This window comes from Stenella coeruleoalba (assembly GCF_951394435.1).
Source record: "Stenella coeruleoalba genome assembly, chromosome: 6".
Classification (NCBI taxonomy): domain Eukaryota; kingdom Metazoa; phylum Chordata; class Mammalia; order Artiodactyla; family Delphinidae; genus Stenella; species Stenella coeruleoalba.
This window is the reverse complement of record NC_137151.1, coordinates 104078777-104101868: the sequence shown is the minus strand read 5'-3', so window position 1 is coordinate 104101868 and position 23092 is coordinate 104078777. Positions and strand designations below refer to the sequence as shown.

General features: G+C 38.9%; 1 protein-coding gene across 1 annotated transcript in view; it reads right to left on the bottom strand.

Moving 5' to 3' along the window:
* LOC307187834 (PC-esterase domain-containing protein 1B-like) overlaps positions 1-23092 on the bottom strand; it is a gene marked incomplete at both ends in the record, with an annotated part of 98705 nt that overhangs the window by 70012 nt on the left and 5601 nt on the right. The window contains 1 exon segment of the mRNA XM_079924366.1: positions 22311-23090. Coding sequence (XP_079780492.1) covers positions 22311-23090 — 780 coding nt within the window.

The following is a 23092-nucleotide window of genomic DNA, read 5'->3' as shown; positions in this document are numbered from 1 at the left end:
ATGTGATTAGTCCCAAAACTTGACTTTGTTATCTACAGAAAGGATTACACAACTCTCTCATCATTTCAGGAAATATCCAAGGAAGCATGAAAGGTGAGAAGAGGGATTTAACAGTTTGTGATAGAAATGCCAAACAAGAAAGTTTTAAATTTACTCAGCACGCCTGACTACTTAACAGAGAGCTGCATTTTCAGTACAAAAATTTACTGATAGAACCCTGTAGTGAATGGTCCAAAAAAACCACCAAAAACAAAACCAAAACTGCACCATATTATGATAACCACCACATTATCAGCAATTACTAAATACATGTTTTGGGCATTTATTGTGTTAAGCTATTTATATCTATTATTTAATTTAATTTTATAAGCACCACTGTCAGTAGGTCTAATAATCTCCATTTCACGGTTAAACAAAACAACCACGACGACAAAAAAACAAGTTCAAAAAAAAAAACAAAACCAGAACAAGGGTCGGTAAGGATTTGAACTTACAGCTCTCTGACTCCAAAGTTAAAGTTGAATGATGGTGAGGATCTGGAGTTTTGGAAGATTCGAGGGTAAATGTGGAGTAAAAGTCTGGTCCCAGGAGCAATTCAGCTCCACAAATATCATGTTCATACTCCAGCACCGCACTCAACCCTGGGATAAAAAAGATTAATAAAACTTGATCTTTGCCCTAAAGGAGTTCAAAATCTACTGGATGGACTTTGTAAACCAAAATTACAGTCCATTACGACAAGTGCAAATATGAAAAAGCCTGTGTCCAGATAGAGGTAATACACAGGAAGAAATGACTAACTCGGCATCAGGAGGGTTTCAAGGGACCAATCAGAGTTTTCCAGGCAGCAAAAGGATGTAGCACATTCTAGAAGGGGCCAATGTGATTAAAGACACATGTGGGCTTGTTAGGTGTGAATTGGAGGAGACCCAACATTTTCTGAGACTGTGGTGAAACGCACAAGGATTAGTGAAATATAGTCACATGTAATAGGAGGTGGAGCCAATGAGAAAGCTAAAGAAAGACTATCCCTTGGTTTTATATAAGTTGCATGGTTTTTCTCATAAGAGCTGACACTCCAAGAAAAAATATAACATTTCTGGCCAGAGCTTCTCTTATTTTTAATAATCACAAGTATGTCTTATCCCCATTATGCAAATGAAAAGAGAAGAGACAGAAGTCCAAGTCTGTTTGACTCCATAATTCATGTGCCTTATACCTCCCACAAGGGGATTCCAAAAATACACTGTAACATGTATAAGTCATTTGGCCAAGTGGGAATCAGTAGCAAGAGAGAAGAAACTGGGAAAAAAAAAATAAAAATAACAACAACAAAAAAGAATCACATAATAATACAGAAGGATTTTATAGGTAAAAATACCAATTGCAGAAAGGTTTCATGCATCGTCATGAACGCTGGCCAAATGTGTATAAGTGACAAGAATACAAAAAGGCTTAGAACACCATCTATATTTTGTGTTAGGAACAGATTATGTATATGAAAATAATTTAATTGTTCATTCATTATTTTACAAAAATATTTATTTGCTAATATGTACTGGACAACTTGCTAGTTCATATAAAATTCATATAAAAATAAAACAGAATCTCTGTCCTGCAGGAACTCACAGTCAAGTAAAGGAGACACAGGGGGAACTCCCTGGTGGTCCAGTGGTTAGGACTCTGTGCTTCCACTGCTGGGGTTCGATCCCTGCTCGCAGAAAAATCCTGCAAGCCACGCAATGTGGCCAAAAAAAAAAAAAAAGTAAAGGAGACACAAATGAGTAACTTATGCATGGAAAGTGCTCTGTGAGAAAGCCCTAAGCTTGAAAATAAGTGTGAGTTATCGAGCACATAGCAAATGCCCCCCAGAATTATTGCTATAAGTGTTGCCCAATAGGTGTGAGTGGAAGGGAGAGCCTCTGGTTACATTCCGCATTCTGAGTTTTGGCCTATTCAACTAGAATTTCAGGGAGGCAGGATCTAGGTACATTTATGTTTCACAATTGCCCCAGGTGATTCCTCTGAAGAGACAAAGTTGGGAAGCATGAGTTAAGGCAGTGGTTTTTAACCACAGATACACACTAGCATCATTTGGGGAGCTTGAAAAAGAATGCTGCCTGGGTTCCCTCCCAGTCTCATTGAACTAGAATCTCTGAAGGTGTGTCTCATGCATTAGTATTTTTTAAATACTGTCTAGGTGATTCTAATGGTCAGCCAAGATTGAAGACCACTGAGTTAAGGGATTGGCATGGATGGGATAGCCCAAAAAGGAGACTAAGAAAAAGCACAAATGAAAGAGTAACACTAGAGATAGGAGAGGATGCAAGAAAAAGTCCTGCTGTAGCATTGCAGGGGTCTTTCACAGAGGAGTGAAGATGTGGTCACCTGTTACAAAATGTCACAGAGACATCAACATGGTTGCTGGATTTGATTATTATAAGGTGGCTGGTGACCCTGATGAGAAGGGATACAAAGGATGGTGGGATAGAAGCCAGATTACAATGAATTGAGGACTGCATGAAGGAGAGAAAGTAAAGAGAGAGAGAGTAAAGATTATTCTTCTAAGAAACTTGCTTTCAGTGGAATAGAGAAAGTTTCAGAAGGATGGAGAGTTGGTCAAGAAAGGATAATTGGTAAAGGTGGGAGAACCTAAGACCTGGAACATAGAAGTTATAAGGAGAAAAGAAAGTTCTTCCTCTAGGAAAAGCCTTAAGGACAGGGATAGATATGGACAGTTTTATATCTGGGGGCAGGAGGGAAAGTTGAGGGAATTCCCACCCAAGGAACTCATTTGTGCTGATTGATTAAGCCAAAAAGCTGGGGAGGGGGATGAAGGAGGGAAGGGTGGCATTGAAGAACTTGTTGATAATTTAAAGGAGTTGGAAAGAATGGGGCTGAGTTAAGGGAAATGTACAAAGGCCTGATGTGAGTGCATTGAGGGCATTGCCTTGGTAGAAGATATTAAAATGAACAAATTACGCAACTTTATTCAGCAAAATTCTGAAGTCTGGGTATAGAAGCCAACACTCGATAAATGAATTGATTGGGGATAGGTGAATTACGGGACAAGGAGAGCAGACAGATGTTAGTACTATAAGCATTCCTTCCCTAGTAATATTAGGTACCACATACAAGATACTATAAGTGGTCTTCCCAGAGCCAGTGCAAGAAAAAATGGCTTCCTGGGCAAACATTATATGGAGGAAAGGAGAGTTATTAAATATTAGGCTTAAGAAAGAGAATGAGGAGTAAGAGAAGTTGAATGGCCATGGTGCTGAGACCACAACTGTGTCAGTGAAGCTGGCAACAGTGACCAGTCTGATTGGAGCAGAAGATATGTGAGTGTGGAAGAGAAGAAACAGATGAGATCCAATTGCGAAGGGTCTTGGATGCTGGGATAAGGAGATACAGACTGAATCCTACGAGTGGTGAAGAGTTATGGTTTGCTTTTCTTTGATCGTGGAAAATGGTGTGCAAAGTTGCATTTTAAGCAGGTTAATTTGGCAGCCACCTATATGGCTCATCTGGATTTTAGATGTTGATCTCCTAAGTTTCTTGTGGTTTTCACTATTCAGCTTCTCTACTAATTTACTCTTCCATTCTCCACAATCATTATTATTTAGCACCTTGTGCTCCTGCTTTCACCACTACCTTCATAGATTTTTGGCAGATCTCATTCTCTTTGCCCTCTCTACCTCTTTCCACAACGGCTGGAATTTCCTCCTCCGTTGGCATCTGTCCTGCTTCCATTCCTATTTATCAGGCTGTTCTTTTCCTTCTTTTTAAACTCTCCTCCTTCCTCCATTCCCCTAATGCAGGTATCAGTCTGGAGCCCCTGTTCCTCTTTGTCTTCTTCTGAGGAGACTTCCTCTTTACGGCTCACCACCTCTGTGTAGATGACACAAATCTATACCTCCAGCCATCCCTGCTATCCTGAGTTACAGATTCCAAATTTTGATTTCTCAGTATAAATTATATCTTCATATGGGGTCCCTCCTGTACCTCAAACTCAGTGTTACTAAAACAGAATTATTACATATCTTACAAAAGAAGAGTTTCTTTCCCTACGCACAAAACTTCTGTTTTGTTTTTTTTAATATATATTTGTACCCCCCATTAACATCCTATCTGGGTTGTTGTAGTAGTTTCTTAATTGGTTTACTGGGTTCTGGATTTTTATTCCTTTCATTTGAGTTATGAAACATTGACAGATAAATCTTTCTGAAATGAGTTTTATTCATGTTCTCCAATTGGCCTCATTTCTCAGCCATCCTGTACCGTAAGAAAGGCTAATGGACTCTCCATTGCTCATGGATTGAAGTCCAAAACAAATTTCTTAGCTTTAAATCATTTGTTCTTTAATGGCAATAATATTTTTGTTGATCTTTATGTTTTTCTGTAGTGTTTCCTAAATTGAGTTATATCAAGACCTCATCTTCATTTTATTTGTTTATTTAATAAGCAAGCATTTTCCAGCATCTCTGGTATTCTGACAGGAGGTAAATGCTTCACACTTGATAATTACCTGCCCTACATTTTCCCCTGTCTGCCCCAAACACAAGGTGTTCTACACTCAACTCCCAAATGTGATTGTTTCCTGAAGGTGACAGTGACCTTGCTCATAAAAAAGGCATCTCTTGGTGCTTCCCTGGTGGCTCAGTGGTTGAGAGCAGGCGACACGGGTTCGTGCCCCGGTCCGGGAAGATCCCACATGCCGCGGAGCGGCTGGGCCCGTGAGCCATGGCTACTGAGCCTGCGCGTCCGGATCCTGTGCTCCGCAACAGGAGAGGCCACAACAGTGAGAGGTCCGCATACCGCAAAAAAAAAAAAAAAAAGAAAAACAAAATAAAAAGGCATCTCTTTTTACTTATAATAAGATTTTTATAAGGAAATGTGTTCTATAGTACTTTTTTGATCTGCTGTTTTTTATTTCCGTTTTTTAAAAATAGGCTTTCTGGATGAGTAATCCGTGAGGCAGACATCCATCCTTGTTACTACCTTACTACAGGAATTATTGCACACATAGTGAATGGTGTACTCTGGGGGCACTTTTGGCCCATTAGCCTTTCTGGTTGCATAGTAGTTCAGTCTCTCCTTAAGTGCGAAAAGACTTCTTTATGTGAACCCCCATTTGATACCTAAGGACCTATGCTTTAGCTGGAATTTCAAGCTGGCTTGGACTTCCATATTATGTGAAGAAATGATTAAGCCTGCAACCATGAGGTTTCCGTAGTCTGCAGGGTCCAGAGAGAAAGGAATCTTTCTGACTGAAACCCTCCTGGTTCTGGACACCTTTTTTTGCACCAAAGCTGCTTTCCCCCATAACTATTATATTGAACTTTCTTTTGTTCGGTTTCTTCTGTTGCTCTTCTAATCAACTGGATTTTAATACATACAATTTGCATGGTTTGTTTTGCATATAAAATGACTTTTTAACAATTGCTTGAGTTTTTCAGATTAAATATTTATTTAGGCCTATTGTTTCTGCCAAATCTTAAACGTTGTTTACATTATCATCTTTTCTAGAAGTCTTATGTTGCTTCTTAAGAATTTTGAAAAAGAATAAGAACATGAGAAATATGGACTAATTTGCAGAATACTAATTGGTTTTGCATTTTTCTTACATGAATATATTTTCCTTTCTAACATGATTATAAGCTTCATGTGGGTAATAATGTATCATATTGTATAGTTCTTTGTACAGCACCCAATAGGGTCACGTAGGTAGTAAACACTCAGGAAATACTTATTGGCCTTTGTTTCAGGAACACTATCTGTGTTGAAAAAGGATTTTTAATATCCAGCAACTTCAAATCAATCATGCCAATTTATTGAACTTAAGAATTTAAGCAAACTTCAATTTTAAAAAAACTGTTTCCTACAACAAACCCTGGTTTGTTTCTCTCTGCCTCTCCCCATACTTAAGGAATTCTGTTGGTTTGATCTTGACTGTTATCTAGATCTCCCTGTGTTAACAGGGATGAAGTATTAACTTGTTGACTTATTATTAGTAATGATTTCATCTAGTACCATACAGCAAGGAAATCAAGAATAATTTTGTTCCTTGAATTCATAATAAATAGATTAAAACAATTCTATTCTGTATATACGTTTTGGAGATTAGACTAAAGCTGTAGGCTCTTTGGCGTGTGTGTGTACTTTGAAAAATGTTAATTAGAAAACTTGGTCAAAACAACTTATGCTTTTGCTAATAGATAAAAGTGTAATAATGGATCCTGGAAGGAAACATTAGTAACTTCTTTAGAATGTTGTATTTGAATATGCACTTGAACTTTTTAGTTAATAATTTAGATAATAAAATTCCACATGAAATCTATGTCGAAAAATGGTTAGAAAATACAAAAAGTATATCAGTAGACATGATTCTGTAGAATCTGAAGATGGTTGTAAAAAAGAAAAAAAAGCTTCTAGATATGGATGAATTTAGGAAATAGTTTGCACTAAATTTTTACTTTAAATTTGAAATCAATATGGAAGAGTATTGGTTGCAAATAAATCATCAAATCATAAATATTTTAAAGACTCTGCTAACCCTGTGCTTGCTGCCATGAAGTATACATGAAAAATAAAAGAAAAAGAGAAATCTTTGTTCTCATAGTTTATTCCTATTAGAGGAAAAACATAAAAGGATAAAAAGTTAAATAGTAAAAAGCTTAAAAATCATCTTGAGATTATAAACAGAAGAGAGAGCACAGGACAATATTTATTCACAACATAGTCTCTGGTCTAGTTCTGTTTATTTATTTATTTATTTATGCGGTACACGGGCCTCTCACCGCTGTGGCCTCTCCCGCCACGGAGCACAGGCTCCGGACGCGCTGGCTCAGTGGCCATGGCTCATGGGCCCAGCCGCTCCGCGGCATGTGGGATCTTCCCAGACCGGGGCACGAACCCGTGTCCCCTGCATCGGCAGGCGGACCCCCAACCACCGCGCCACCAGGGAAGCCCTATGTTTATTTTTTTATCTTTATTTTTTATTAATTTTTATTGGAGTATAGTTGCTTTACGATGTTGTGTTAGTTTCTACTGTACAGCAAAATGAATCAGCTATAATATGTGCCATTCCCTCCTTTTCTCCCTTCCTCCCTTCTCTCCCAAAGCATGGCTGAGCGCCTTCTGTATGTCAGGCCCTGTGCGGGGTATAGAGTTACAAAGAAAAATGAAGTATAGTTTCTGCCCTTGAATGAATCCAATTATACCAATTGGAATCTTCAGGAGCCATCATTTAACAGGTCAAACATCAGAGAGCAGCAAGGAGGGACGTCTGTTACACCCCCAATTTGGGGGGTTCTTAGAAGGATTTTTAGTCCAATGGTGTCTCCCAGGCATAAGATCTGTTCAGGAGGGGTTGTAGCCAGCCCTTTACAAATATACTGGGATATCTTCGTGGAACTCAGTCAACTTTTCTAATCCATTCTAAGCTTCAGAATGGGAACAAGATCTAAATCAAGTTAACTACTTAGGAGGCAATAGGGACTTTATAATCATTACTAAATAAGACTACAAGATGAAATTAGGACTCAAACCCCAGGCGATGTACCTAAAAGTAATTTTCATTAGATTATGACATATCCTGAACTTCACCAATCACCAAATGTTCTTACTGCTGAACATCCAAAGAACAATGTGGATAAGCAGAGGTTTAGAATTAGGGGAAGGAAAGTCTACTGTGGATGAGGAATGTGTATCTTAAGGGAAGCAAGGGCACTCCCTAAACTTACGATGACCTCTAAGAAATCACATAGTTCCTGGAATGTAATAAGTAATCAATAAAAATATCTTTTGACATAAAGATACCTAGTTTTGTCAAAACGATACATAGTTTTCAGAGGATAGCTCTGGAGACTCCTATCAGAGATATTCCCATGCCAGTGTCTGTGGCTCAGTCTGAGGTGGATGTCAGGTGTCTCCTTATTCCCACAAACAGGCCATCTAATAGTTTTAACCTGTGACTTTTTAAACAGTATCTATTATTTTCCTCTTTGAACAATGTATATGAAAGTGGTATATTTATATTACATAAATATATTTTATATAAACTGGTTTGTATATGGGAAGGGTGGTATTAGATTATCGTGTTTCCATTTTCTGACTTTTATTTCAGGAATGTATGGCTGCCTTGCTTCTCTTGGCCCTTCTGGTTCTGGTATTAATTCAGTGAAACAGATCTGGGGACTCTGCTTCTCCCCACTATCTTAACAGAAAGATTTACTGGCTTTCCTCATTAAGGGGGTTCTGATGTCCCAGGCAGACTAAAAGGCTTCACTTGTTTTCCTCATTTAAAGTGTTTTTAACTCTCACATTAGATCCTGATTTTTAGACCACGTCCATGGTAAATTGGGCATAGATCCTGGATTCTAGAGTATTTCCATTCCTCTAATGCTAGTTCCTGAAATCTTACAGGATAGATTAAATTATATAGTGCTTTCTGAGCCTCTCCTAGAAAAAAAAAAATCCTAGGGTTTCATCAAATCCTAATTAAAAGAATGAAGGACTCAATGCAAAGTATGTCAGTCTGGCTCAGTGCCCAGACACGAAGCCTGTATTGGACTGTTTGAAAAGGTGAGTAACCTTAGTGCTCACGACTTTAAACTTTGAGGATGCCTTTGAAGAGTGTGGAAGTCTGGTTGAACCTGGCAGTTTGTTTATTCCTTATGAGAACATTAGGTGTCAGGGCAATGGCTCAAAGGAAATTACTGTCACACGTTCCTTTAAGTAGGGAGAAGAGAAGAGAGGTATGTTGGCTCCTCCAGTTCCACATTAGGAATATGCCTCAGGGTGTCTGGGAAACGAAAGGGGTCATACAGAACAGGGAAGAACCTCAGCTCAGAAATGGTATTCATTTGAGGGAGAAAGGGTTGGGAGAAAAACTTAAACCTTCCAGAAATCAGGAAAGATTTGGGGCACAAGGGGAGGGCGCTTTACCTAGGAATGTGAGACAGCAGCTGAGTGGTAAAGGGGACTGACAGAAGACGAGCAGGCTTTGAAAATCGGGAAATGCATAATTAAGCATTCTTTTAGCATCCAAATCTGGAGAATGAGCTTTCTCTCTCCCTCTGGAGTGTTTGTCCCTGATGAACCTTTGGGCAGATGTTGGTCTTCTTCAGCAAATTGTGTTAATTCTGGATTTGTGAGGTGGGGCTTGAAAAACTATTAAAGTTTGGGTGGAGAATCTAATGAAACATCTTTCTTGATTCGAAGTTCTATAACTCAAGTAATTTAGCTTGTTCTTTCAAGTGAGAGACAAAAATAGGAAATATTTCCTAGGTTTTTATGCTTTCCAGTTCTATTTAATCATGTTTTTATTTCCATTCCAACTATTTGGCTTTATTTCCATTGTAATATTATAAATGACCTCAACACAGCTTAGGAAGTGGGAGGTAAATAGAGTAATTCAGTAAGAATTATTTTTTCGTGTGTGTATGCTGACAAGTTGTGTGGTGCTGTAACTATCCTGAAAGTTAAACATATTACTTTGAGGAAACAAAAGTAAGACTATACTGTAAACACTTAGTTAATATTCTAGCTGCTCAGGCGAAAACTTAGTTATTCTTGCCTCCTTCCTTTCCCCCACACCTTGCATCCAATCCAGCAGCAAAGGCTGACGCTTTAACCCCCAATACCTCCCAAAACAATCTTTTCCCACCACCTCCATCAAAACCATCCTTGCCCAAACCCTGAAGTTTGGATTTGCAGTTGTCTTCTAACTTGTCCATCTCATTCTATCCTGGCCCCTCTCTATTCTCAACCCAGCAGCACAATGGTCCTTTAAAAACCCAAATGACATCATGTCATTTTCCCACATTTTTCATCTCACTTGCCATTAAAACTGAAGTTCTTACTGGGGCCTACAAGGCTACGGCTGTAATTCTACATCCCTCTGAGCTAACCAGCTACCAATCCCCAACTCAATCCTTATACTCCTTACTACTCATTAAACACGACAGCACGCATGTAACTCAGAACTTCAGTATTTCACTCTTTTCCCCAAATACCCATATGGCTCGGTCCTTCACCTCATTCAGGTCCACAGCAGACAATTTCCATAATGTCTTCCATGATCGTATGTTATAACTACACTTCCCTCTCTACACCTCCCCCTCCCCACACACACCCAAACCACTTATCCTACTTTATATTTCTCCATAGCACTTAAAATCTCCCTGGTTAACAATGTTTGTAGAGACCTTTTTCATTGATTTACCTCCAGATCCTAGATCAGTGCTTGACACATTGTATGTTCCAACAAATATTTGGGCTAAGCACCGAGTAATATCATAATCAAGGTTGGTCTTCTACAGGTGAAGCAGATGATGCCAGCCTATGCCACCGCGAGGCTCAAACATCAAGTCTGCTCCTCTTTTCTTGTTTATTCACCTGTTTTCCCCAAATCTTCTTAATATGAGTTTGCATTCCACAATTAAAAGAAAGAATTAAAATATACTAGTTAGCCATGGTTGCTTTTTAGGAAGGGGACATGGGACTCTGTCAGGACAGCCAAGAACATACGTGCAAGTTGCGTGCTGCACACAAGTGTTGAACAAGGTGCATAAGTGAAATCCTGCCAGCGTTAGATAAATAAGTTCTGTGCTTGACCTGGGGTTGCATTGCCCTGGATGTCATCCCAGAGCGCTTTTCTAGTTTTCACAAAGGCATTAAACGTGATGGGGGCAGAAGAGGAGGCCAGGCTGGACTTTGGGGATTAGAGTGGGAGGTAGACTTACTTTTTACTAAGAAGGTTTTTATTCTCTTTGAAGTTGTTTGCATCTTTTAGTTTTTATGTATATACATTATCTATTTTTAAGAAAGGAAAAAAGGTACATGCATGAACACATTGGCATAATTTACCCTGAAATATAATAGATGGATCAATAGCAGAAACTTCCTTAAGAATGAGTCTGGTGGATATCCTCCATTTGTCCTCCAGATCTATCTTCTACCCTCTGTACCTTGTTCTGTGCCCTCTATGGTTGATCTATGTGAACCACATCAACAAGCTTTCTTTCTTCTCATGTCCGATTGGCTTTATCCGATGTGCAGCCTCAGTAGGATATGAGAAGGAAGAAGTATGCGTTTTGGTTATCATTCTCTTGATTCCAAAGTCATAGCTTTTCTCAAAGGGGTCATTTCTACTTATCTCTCTCCTTTTGGGTCTGGATAACTGCTCCCTCATCCAAGGAACTGCACTATGGCTTCTGACACCTTCCCTATACCTTTTTCCTAGTCCAAATCTTTTTGGGTTATCTTCGTTTGAAAGTGGCATATGTTTCCGGCTGCAACCCTGACTTATACACAAGTTTCATAAGAAGAAAGAGAACTGTAAGGAGACTGTGAAGAAGGAACAGGAGCATTGGCTCAGCGATAGATCAGAAATAGGATCCAGAGGACACCAAGATAAACCAACCATCTGAGACATGCACTTTTAGCCTTAGAAGTAGCCTTTGAGGACTCCCCTGGTGGCGCAGTGGTTGAGAGTCCGCCTGCTGACGCAGGGGACACGGGTTCATGCCCTGGTCCGGAAGATCCCACGTGCCGCGGAGCGGCTGGGCCCATGAGCCATGGCCACCGAGCCTGCGCGTCCGGAGCCTGTGCTCCACAACAGGAGAGGCCACAGCAGTGAGAGGCCCGCGTACCGCAAAAAAAAAAAAGTAGCCTTTGAGTTTGTTTAGCCCACGTCCTTTGTTCTACCAACTGAGGGAAACTGAGACTTAGATTTAGTAACCTTATTTAAGGTCTTGTGACCAGCTGGTAACAGAATCACAATTTGTACCCAGATCTGAAACATAAGCCCATTATTCCATCATAGTCAACGATTTTGCCTAGGGCCAGCCATGAGAAAAAATATGCCCTTTTGTATACCTAATTGCTGGCGTCTTTCTTTTTCTAATCCATCATAAGGTATGAATATATACATACTCTGTTCACTGGGATTGTACTCACTGAGATCATACCCCATGGAACAGATAAAAACTTTCTCCAATTGTCCTATGGTAATTGTGTCTTTTCCTGGCCACATCATTTTTTACTTCTGGTTTGCTGACTCATTTCCTGTATTTCATATTGTTCTTTTCTATGATGCTTTCTCACATCATGGAATTTTACCTTAATTGGAGAATATTCTTATTTGCATAATGGTTGACCACTAGAAGTTCAGATTTTAAATACAGAACTATCTATAATGACTACTGCTATATATTTAGTCATATGTCTTCTAAATTGCCCAGACTTTGGGCTTTCAAAAACAGTGGTGCTTGTTTTTCCTTATCATAAAATGGTGATAATAATATCTACCCAATAGATCTGGTATGAGATTTAAATTAGATAATATATAGAGAGCTCTTAGCACAGGAGCTGGCACATACTGTGCCATCAATTGATGTTAATTACTACTGCTGACTTCATAGTAAAAGGACACTCCATGCTACAATTTTCAGATCTCTGTTCTCCATTTCTCTTTCCTGTATTTTGGGATGTGTGTGTGTCAGGGAGGAGGGGTGAGAGCTTACCCTGCTTTTTGGCTTAAAAGCAGTTTCTGGATTAAATCGAATCATCAAAAGGATTGCTTCTTTGGACAATTATGATTTTCACGATGTTTCTCTTGTAATACTATTGAATAGAAGGCTCGTATTGAATGCTGTCTCTAGTCTTCTGGGATTTTCCATTTTAGACATTGACATTTCTGTCTGGTAGTCTGCCTTTGCTTAAAGGATTTAGTTTAGCTCCACAAATGTTTACTGAGCAAATACTATTGACTAGGTGCTAGGGGTACAATGGTGACTCAGACAATTCTTCATACCAGAGAACTCACAGTCTTCTGGGGGTGCTTTTCTCTCAGCCATATCTTTGATCAAGCCTGTGAACCAAGTGACCACATCAGTCTAACGTGGATAACTAAGTACCAGCTCATCGCTGGGTTTTGCTCCCCAATAAGCAACCTGTCCTCATCTGATCCCATAGAGTTTCCAGTGACATTAGTGGGAATTTTGAGGGTATATCTGAGAAGAGTTTTATTTACTCCTTCCTTGCTTTGTTTCTAATTATAAGCACATGTCCCAGGAAGTCTGATGCTTATCTGCTCTTCCTCAGGCTTCAACATGCTGGTAAGCACACTTGGGAAACACAGTTCTTCAGAATTTGATAAGAGTATAGAAGACATTTCTAAATTATTAGATCCAAAAGAAGCCCGTGGAGATTATCCAGCAGCCGCGTTCTAGAATCTGCCTCAAACTGTACATTTTACTGGCTACCTTGACAAGGTTATGAAAGATTGCTCAAGGAGCCTCTGTGACACTCCAAGGGTTGGCCAGCTGGCTGTGATTTAGGCAGAACTGAGAGCTGAATCTCCTTTTAACGCAGTTTCCCGTAATTGTGTACTGATGATTAGTTCAATTCTCAGTTTCTGTGATGCTGTGAGCCATTATTATATCTGCCTGGAAGGTCTCAACATTGGCAATTTGATGTTCTTAAATGCCAGACAGTTTATAAAGAACTGGGAAAGTGAGTTAATTTGCTATGAAGGTATGTGATTATTACCACCTCTTAGGGAATTCCTTTCCCTCATTAGGCTTTCACAAATGCAAAAGGCATCCACTGCTCAGATGCGCTGTGTGAAGATACTTGGAAGTTAGTACCCTTAAGTTCTATGTCATTGTCTTAGGTCTCTCCATGCAGTCCTGCTCTTGCGGGGAGAGGGGAGTGGTAGGACTTTAGGAGTAGTCAGCAGGTGAAGAACTATTGATACTGCTTGTGAAATAAACATTCAAAAAGGTAAGATGGAATTGTTTCTTGTTTTATATTTTTCCCAATTACATATGTGCCCAAGTAAAATTACAGTCCAACAGAACCTACACAATTTTTTAGCAAGAAAAGAACCTTAGAGATCATTAGTCAAAAGCTAGGAGAAAGGAGGCTAACTGAAAAGCATCCCCTGTAGGAAGATAAGATGCTAATTTTTAGAGGCACTCAGCAGTTAGAAAATCAATTTTTCTTAACATTGAGAATTATTGAGTGGCTGGAAAAGCATCTTACTCTATGAAATATAGTCACTGTTTAGTGCCTTTCCATTTTATTTACTATTTAAAGCACACAACAGCTAGTTAACCAACTACTTATAAAATATATTTAATGCTCAGAGGCACTCAGTGTGGTTATAAAATGATTTTAAGGGCATACAAATATGGTACATTAACCACATTTCATGAACTATGGTTCTCTCTGGAAAAACAAAAACGTTTTCCTTGGCATCCTGCGGCATCTCATCCTAAAGTTTGTAAATGACCCATACTGTTCAAACCGGCTGCCTCACTAGCTTTTGATGCTTAGCCACTTTAGAGCACACACCAGAAAGATCAATACGACCCCTACATAAGTGATAGAGCACCGGGCACTCAAAGGCTGTTAGACTCTCTGATAAAGAGCGGCTTGACAGATGCAGTGAAATTAAGCAGCATTCACAAAACCCTAGTAAAGAGGCTGTAGGGCTGCAGTCTTTTCTCTGAGCATGGCGGATTAATGGGTACACTGTGACACAAGATGCATTGAGATGAGACTCTGTCCCTGCCACATGTGTACATTAGAGAGTTTATGGCCTATGAAAAAGTGGGGAGAGTCTAACAAAGGATGGGAAAAGAATGGAGCCTTTTTCAAAGAAACCGGCTACAGAGAATTATGACAAGGGAGATAGAAGGGGGCCCAGCGTAAACTTAACAGTTAGGGAATGTTCAGCCATATTTATTTTTAGGCAATATCCTAATTCCCTGAAAACACTCTGCATCACAATGTGTCAGTCTCCCTCTTTCCTTATTGAAACTCCACAACATTGTTTATTGAGGAAATGTGACAGAAATGTTGTTTTAATTTCCTGCTGATGTAACAAAACCAAATGTGATGATGTTCACTTTATCTTGTTTACTTTGTTATGCTGCAGCATGCAGCCTGGCAGAAGGGCTTCTAACACAAGATGATGTCCACACTTAAGCTGGGGAAAGGATGCAAAGACAGAGATTGAAGGCAGGCAGGTGTAAGTCCATACTCTGTCTCATCATATAGGTAGGAGTATTTCTAGCAAGGGTAACCAGTAGTAAAATTCTAACAAGGATAGTTGATGGGGAAGTATACCAATTTTCTAACCAAAAGTTAAAAAAAAATGCATAAACTATGAAAGAAGGAGATAACATTAAAGAATTAAAACAGACACAAGAAAATTGTGAGGCATTGTTTGGTGAGGACTCCAGCTTATACTGCAGTATGCTTCAGTTCTCTGAGCCCTTCCAAAGTGTGCTATACTGGACTTCTGGTTTCTGGTCCAGCATGTAAGGAGTTTGGAAGTCATCACTCCATTCTAACAAGCAAAAAGCTGAATAGACTGAAAATCAACAAATCTTCTTAGATCTGTCACAGAATTGAGCTTACAAAGCAAATCACTTTCTCCAAAACTGGAGACAGACAGATACACAGAATCACAATTTACTGGAGTAGAAACCCACAAGAAGAAACCTTTGTTGGAATTAGTACTCGAATAGGAAAACCTAAACAAAATTCACAAATTGCTGGAAGCTTAGTATGGACAAATCTGAAATCTAAAAACTCTAGAGGAGTCCAGTTTTAGGGGAGTCCCACACTTTTGTGAGTTTTACCCCAAGGAGGCTCTCACAGTGAAGATGAGAGAAAATTTCTCTCATGATTCTGGCAAGAGGATGGGCAAAGTAGCAATACTGAAATATGTCCAGAGCATCCTGTCTTTAACAAGGTCTGCCCTTAAGAGAAACTATTCTACCAGAGCCTAATCTACTGGGCTTTTTTCCCAGAGCCTAACCAACCTGGCAGAAGGGAACTATCCAACTCCAGCCCCCTCTAGTCAACCTGTCCCATCTAAGTGGGGGAAACTGAAAAGCATTCATGAAGGTCACAGTCCAGGGGCTCAGGCTCACTGAAAGATGGTGACTTAATCATAGGACTATAGAATGCTTCCTGCCCCCATCCCCACCCTACCACCATATCACTAAAGGCTTATTAATCTTAGTTATTTTACCCAGTGCATCATGTCCAGCTTTCAACAAAAACATTTCAAGCATACTAAAAGGCAAAAACCACAGTTTAAAAATACAGGAAGCAACCACATAGCACAGGGAGATCAGCTCAGTGCTTTGTGACCACCCAGAGGGGTGGGATAGGGAGGGTGGGAGGGAGACGCAAGAGGGAGGAGATATGGGGATATATGTATATGTATAGCTGATTCACTTTGTTATAAAGCAGAAACTGATACACCATTGTAAAGCAGTTATACTCCAATAAAGATGTTAAAAAAAACAACATAGAGCAAGCATCAGAACCAGATCAGATATGGTAGAGTTGTTAGAAGTACCAGACTAGGAATTTAAAACAACTATGATTAATGCGCTACAGGCTCTAATGGGAAAAGCAGACAACATGCAAGAACAGATGGGTAATGTAAGCACAGAGACAGAAATTCTAAGACAGAATAAAAAAGAATTGTAGATATAAAAAAATGCTGTAACAGAAATGAAGAATGCCTTTGATGAGCCCATTAGCAGAATGACATGGCTGAGGGAAGAATCAGTGAGCTTGATGATATGTCCATAGAAATTCCAGAACTAAAAAGCAAAGAGAAAAAAGGCTGAAAACAATATAACAAAATATTCAAGAACAGTAGAACAATTATAAAAGATTTAACACAGGCATAATGGGAATACCAGAGGAGAAGAAAAAAAGGAAACAAAGAAATATCTGAAGCAATAAAGGCTGAAAATTTCTGCAAATTAATGCCAGACACTAAACCACATATCCAGGAAGCTCTGATAACATCAAGCAGGATAAATGTAAAAAAAAAAAAAATCTACATCTAGGCATATCATATTGAAACTGCAGAAAATCAAAGATGAAGAAAAAAATCTTAAAAGAAGCCAGAGGAAGCACCTTACCTGTAGAGGAGCGAGGATAAAAAATACATCAAACTTCTCAGAAATCAGGCAAACAAGAAGAAAGTGAAGTAAAATATATAAAGTTTAGAGAGAGAAAAACAAGCAAACACTAACCTAGAGTTTTGTATCCTATGAAATTATCCTTCAAAGTGAGGGAGACATACTTTCTCAGACAAAAATTGAAGGAATTTGTTGCCAGAAGGGACTTACTTTACAAGAAATGTTAAAAAAAGAGTTTTCTAGAGAAAAGGAAAATAACATGTCAGATACTCAATCTGTATAAAGAAAAGAAGAGCATTAGGGAAAGGATGAAAGGATGAGTGAAAGTAAAATAAAAACTTTTAATTTTTATTCATGATTGATTTAACCTATAACAGTTTGTTTAAAATAATAATAGCAAGAAGGTCTTCAATGTATGGATAACCTTGCTGTACCCATGAAGCAATATAGGTTTACCTGAAAGTAAGTTGGATAAGTTGTAATGTATACTGAAAACTCTAGAGCAGCCACTTAAAAAGGTTAAAAACTGAAGTAATAATTGATATGCTAAAAAAGAAGAAAAAATAGAATCATAAAAATGCTTGATTAAAACCATGAAAGACAGGAAAAAAGTGGAAGACAAAATCAAGAACAAAGAAAAAGGGCAACAAATAGAAAACAGGTACAAATTGGGAAGATATTAATCAAAATATATCAATAATCACATTAAAAGTCAATGCTCTAAGTAAACCAATTAAAAGACCAATTAATAGATTGTGAATCAAAAGACCCAACTTTATGTCATATATAAGAAACCTGGTTTAAATATAAAGACACACGTAGATTAAAAGTTAAGGGATGGAGAAAGATATATCATGCTAACACTAGATGAGGCAAGCTGATGTCAAAGCAAGGAAAATTATCAGGGATAAAGAAGGGCATTGCATAATGATAAAGAGTCAATTCTTTAAGAAGTCATGACAATCTTTATTAGATATGCACTTAACAAGAGAGCATCAAAATACAGGAGGCAAAAACTGGTAGAACTTCAAGAAGAAACAGATGAATCCACCATCATAGTTGGAAACTTCAAGACCTTCTATCCGTAATGGACAGATCCAGCAAGCAGAAACTAAGTATACCATAGTTGAACTCCACAGAACCATAAAATAACTGAATATAAATGCCATGTACAGAATACTTCATTCCACAAGAGCAGAATAAACATTCTTATTAACCTCACATGGAACATTCACCAAGATAGACCACATTCTGACCCATAAAAATATACCTTAACAAATTTGAAAGAATAGAAAGCATACAATGTCTGCTCTCAGACTATAGTGGAATTATCCTAGAAATCAATTACAGAAAGATAGCTGAAAAATGCCCAAATAGTTGGAGATTAAAGAGCACATTACTAAATAATACATGGCTCAAAGAACAAATCTCAAGAGAAATTTTAAAATGTTTTAACTAAATGAAAATGAAAATACAATTTATCAAAATTTGGGGGATGTAGTGAAAACAGTGCTTAAAGTGAAATTTACAGCATTGATTGCAAGTATTAAAAAAGAAGAAAGATCTAATAATCAATAATTGAGGCTTGTGCCTTAGAGAACTAGAAAAAGAAAAGGAAATTAAATCTAAATGAGAAATAATAAAAATAAAAAATAAAATAATAAAAATTAGAGCAAAAATCAAAGAAATTGAAAATAGAAAATCCATATAGAAAATCAAAGGAACTAAAAGCTGCTTCTTTGAAAAGATCAACAATAGCCTGGAAAACTAAAAGAAGAGAGAGGACAAAAATTACTAATATCAAAAATGAAAGAGGGGGCACCACTACAGACCTCATGGACATTAAAAGAACTAGAATAATTAAGGAACATTATGAACAACTCTACACCCACAAATTTGTTAATCTAGATGAAATGGACCAATTTCTTGAAAGATGCAATCTGTCAACATTCACAGAAGACAAAATAAACAATCTGAATATGCCTAGATTTATAAAAGAAATTGAGTCAATAATTAATAACCTTCCAAAACAGAAAGCACCAGGCCCAGATGAGATCACTGGTGAATTCTACCAAACGTTTAGGGAAGAAATTATACTCGTTGTCTAGAATTTCTTCTGGAAGATAGAAGTAGATGGCCTCATTCTATAAGGCCAGCATTACTCTAATACCAAACCAGACAAAAACCTTACAATAATAGAAAATTACAGACAAGTATCTTTCAAGAATATAGATGCAATAATCCTTGACAAAATATTAGCAAATCAAATCGACAATGTACAAAAAGAATTTTACACTATGACCAAGTGGGATTTATTCTAGATGCAAAGCTGGTTCAACATCCAAAAATCAAATTAACATAATCCATCACATCAACAAGAAGAAAAATCACATAATCATATTAGTACATGCGGAGAACATCTTTTACAAAATCCAGTCCCATTCATGACGAAAACTTAGCAAACCAGAAACTGAGGAGATCATCCTCAACTTAATTAAAAACATACCCAAAAATCTACAGTTAACATCTTACTTAATGGTGAGAAACTATAAGCTTTCTCCCCAAGATCAGGAGAAAGGCAAGGATATCCCCTCTAGCCACTCCTTTTCAACATCATACTGGAAGCCCTAGCTAATGCTACAAGACAAGAAAAGGAAATAGATCATATACAAATTGGGAAGGAAGAAATAAACTGTACTTGTTAACAGATGACATAACTGTCTGTAGAAAATCTGAGAGAATCAAAAAAAATACTCCTGGAACCAAGAAGCAATTATAGTAAGGTTGTAGGATACAAGATAAATATACAAAAGTCAATTGCTTTCTTATACGGGCAATGAAAAATTGTAACTTGAAATAAAAAACGCAATGCCATTCACATTAACACCCCCCTCAATGACATAGTATAAACATAACAAAATATGTACAAGATATCTATAGGAGGAAAACTATGAAATCTTGATGCAAGAAATCAAAGAACTAAATAAATGGAGAGATATTCCACATTCATGGATAGGAAGACAGACTACTGTCAAGATGTCAATTCTTCCCAACCTGATATAGATTCATTGTAATCCTAATGAAAATCCCAGCAAGCTATTTGTGGCTACTGACAAACCGATTCTAAAGTTTACACAAAAAGACGAAAGAATAAGAATAGCCAATACAACATTAAAGGAGAAAAAAAAGTTGGAGGACAGACACTTCAGGCAACAAATGGTGTGAGAAGAACTGGATCCACATGCAAAAAAAATGAATCCAGACACAGACTTTATACACTTCACAAATATTAACTCAAAATGGATCATAGACCTAAATGTAAAATGCAAAACTAAAACACTCCTAGAACATAACACAAGAGAAAATCTAGATGACCTTGGGTTTGGTGATAAATTTTTTTTTTTTTTTTTTTGCTGTAGACGGGCCTCTCAACGCTGTGGCCTCTCCCGTTGCGGAGCACAGGCTCCGGATGCACAGGCTCAGCGGCCATGGCTCATGGGCCCAGCCGCTCCGCGGCATGTTGGGATCCTCCTGGACTGGGGCACGAACCCGCGTCCCCTGCATCGGCAGGCAGACTCCCAACCACTGCACCACCAGGGAAGCCCTGGTGATAAATTTTTAGATACAACACAAATAGCACAATCCATGAAAGAAACTGATATGTTGGACTTCCTCAAAATTAAAAACTTCTCCTCTGCGACAGACACCACCAAGAGAATGAGAAGATAAGCCACAGACTGGGAGTTACTTCTAAAAGACATATGATTAAATACTGTTATCCAAAAGATACAAAGAAATCTTAAGGCTCAATAAGGAAAGGAACAACTGATTAAAAATGGGCACTTCATCAAAGAATATATACAGATGGCAAATAAGCTTATGAATAATAATAAATAAATATAATAAAAATAATAAATACATAAATAAATAATAAGCTCAATGTAATGTCCTTAGGGAAGTGCAGACTGAAACACCAAGATACCTTGTGCTTATTAGAATGGTGAAAATCCAAAACAGTGACAACACCAAATGTTGGCAAGGATGTAGAACAACAGGAACTCTTATTAGTTGCTGATGGGATGCAAAATGGTAGAGTCATTTTGGAAGGTAGTTTGGCATTTTCTTACAAAACTAAACATACTCTCACCATATGATCCACCAACTGCATTCCTTGATATTTACTCAAAGGAGTTGAAAACTTATATCCACACAGAAACCTGCACATGAATGTTTAAAGCAGCTTTATTCATAACTTCCAAAACTTGGCAGCAACTAAGATGTCCTTCAGCAGGTGACTGGATAAACAGTGGTACATTCAGACAACACAATACTTTTCACCACTAAAAACAACCGAGCTATCAAGCCATGAAAGGACATGGAAGAAACTTAAAGGCAAATTCCTGGGTAAAAGAAGCCCATCTGAAAAGGCTACTTACTGTATGATTCGAACTATATAACATTCTAGGAAACACAAAACTCTGGAAACCATTACGGATGGGTGGTTGCGAGGGGTTGGATGGAGGAGGAATGAAGAAAAGGAGCAGACAGGAATTTTAGGGCAATAAAACTATTCTGTATGATACTATACATGTCATTATACATCTGCCAAAAACCATAGAATGTACAACACCAACAGTGAACCCTAATGTGTAAAATGGACTTTGGGTGAAACGATACATCAGTGTAGTTTCACTGAAGGTAAAGAAATGTACAATTTTGGTGTGGAATATTGCTACTGGGGGAGGCGGTGTATGGGAAGTATATGAGAACTCTCTACTTTCCTCTCAATTTTGCTATGAATCTACAATTGCTCTAAAAAATGAAGTCTAAAAAAAAAAATAAAATAAAATAAAAATAAAAAATGAAGTCTAGTTTTTAAAATATGCTAGGTATTTGATGAGCTCAAGAGTAGAAAATATGTCTCTAACAGAAAATAAGGACTCTTGTGTTAGTGAATGGAATACTTTTTTTAAGGATAAATATTATGTTGAAGCACAGATGAATATAATTAAGGAATGTGCAAGACAATTTGTGGTGAAAGCTTTGGGGAGTAAGTTCTATAAATGTATGTAAAAACTAATGGTGATACTGAAGTCACTAGAAACGTTTTGGTAAGTGTTAAGGTTCAAAAATGTTCCCTTTTCTTTTCAGGAAAAATGTCTAGGGAGAATACTGTTGGAAGACTTACAGTTAGGCAAGACTTAACTGTATGTGTACTTTTTCATTTAGAGCTCATTTCTGCACAAACGTTAATTGGAGAATGGTGTGAGAAGTGGGGTGAAGGCTCTGGCAAAGAATGTGTGAGGTTGCTGACCGGTGAAAGTAAGAGGGTGAAGGAGTCCTTACCATCGCAGGGTTGCTGAAGGCCACGCTTGAGTGAGAGAAGTCGGGCAGTCTGTCCAGCCTATTGACTACGTTGGGAAGGAGCCCAGGTCCAGGTCTGGCTACTGGGGTCTTGCCTCTGGGTGTGCTTGGGTCCGTCTGTTGGTGCGCCTTCGCTGGCGTCTGCATGGCCCTCTGGGGCACTGGGGAGGGTAGGGAGGCGACCTTCTGCTCCGATGTTGGGTAGAGGTTCTGCGAATCGGGCCCACACGTGTCTCCCGGCCAACCATTGAGTTTGCTTCGCCAGTGTGTATCTGACCTGGCGCGCTGAAGAATCACTGGAGAATTGCCCACGCTGTGAAGATGAGTGGTAGGGCACACAGGTGCCTTGGCAGTAGGGCTGGAACGGAGGTCGCGCCTGGGGAAAGGGTTCCGAAGGTCGCCGCGGAGGCATGTGGACGTGGCTGGGAACCAGGACAAGGGCTGTTCGCCCGGGTCACCTCTGCTGTCCCGGGGCTGCCTACCGTCCACCGGGCCTGGAAGTCCCCTGGTGGGACCATCCCTGATCCACCTGCCCACGGGGTAGCGGCGGGGGAGGTCCACGCCCCAGGCATCGGCCAGATGCGCCAGCAGCAGCTGGGAGAGGTGGCAGTGTGCGCGCTCGTCCCAGTGCACGCCATCTCGCTGCTGGTGCTGTCCTGCATGCCGGAAGTAGAAATGCAGGTCCAGCATGTCAAAGCCGTACCTGCTGGCCTCTGCCGAGCTGTAGAAGTTGGCCTCTATCACTTCTTCCCGCAGGCGCGCAC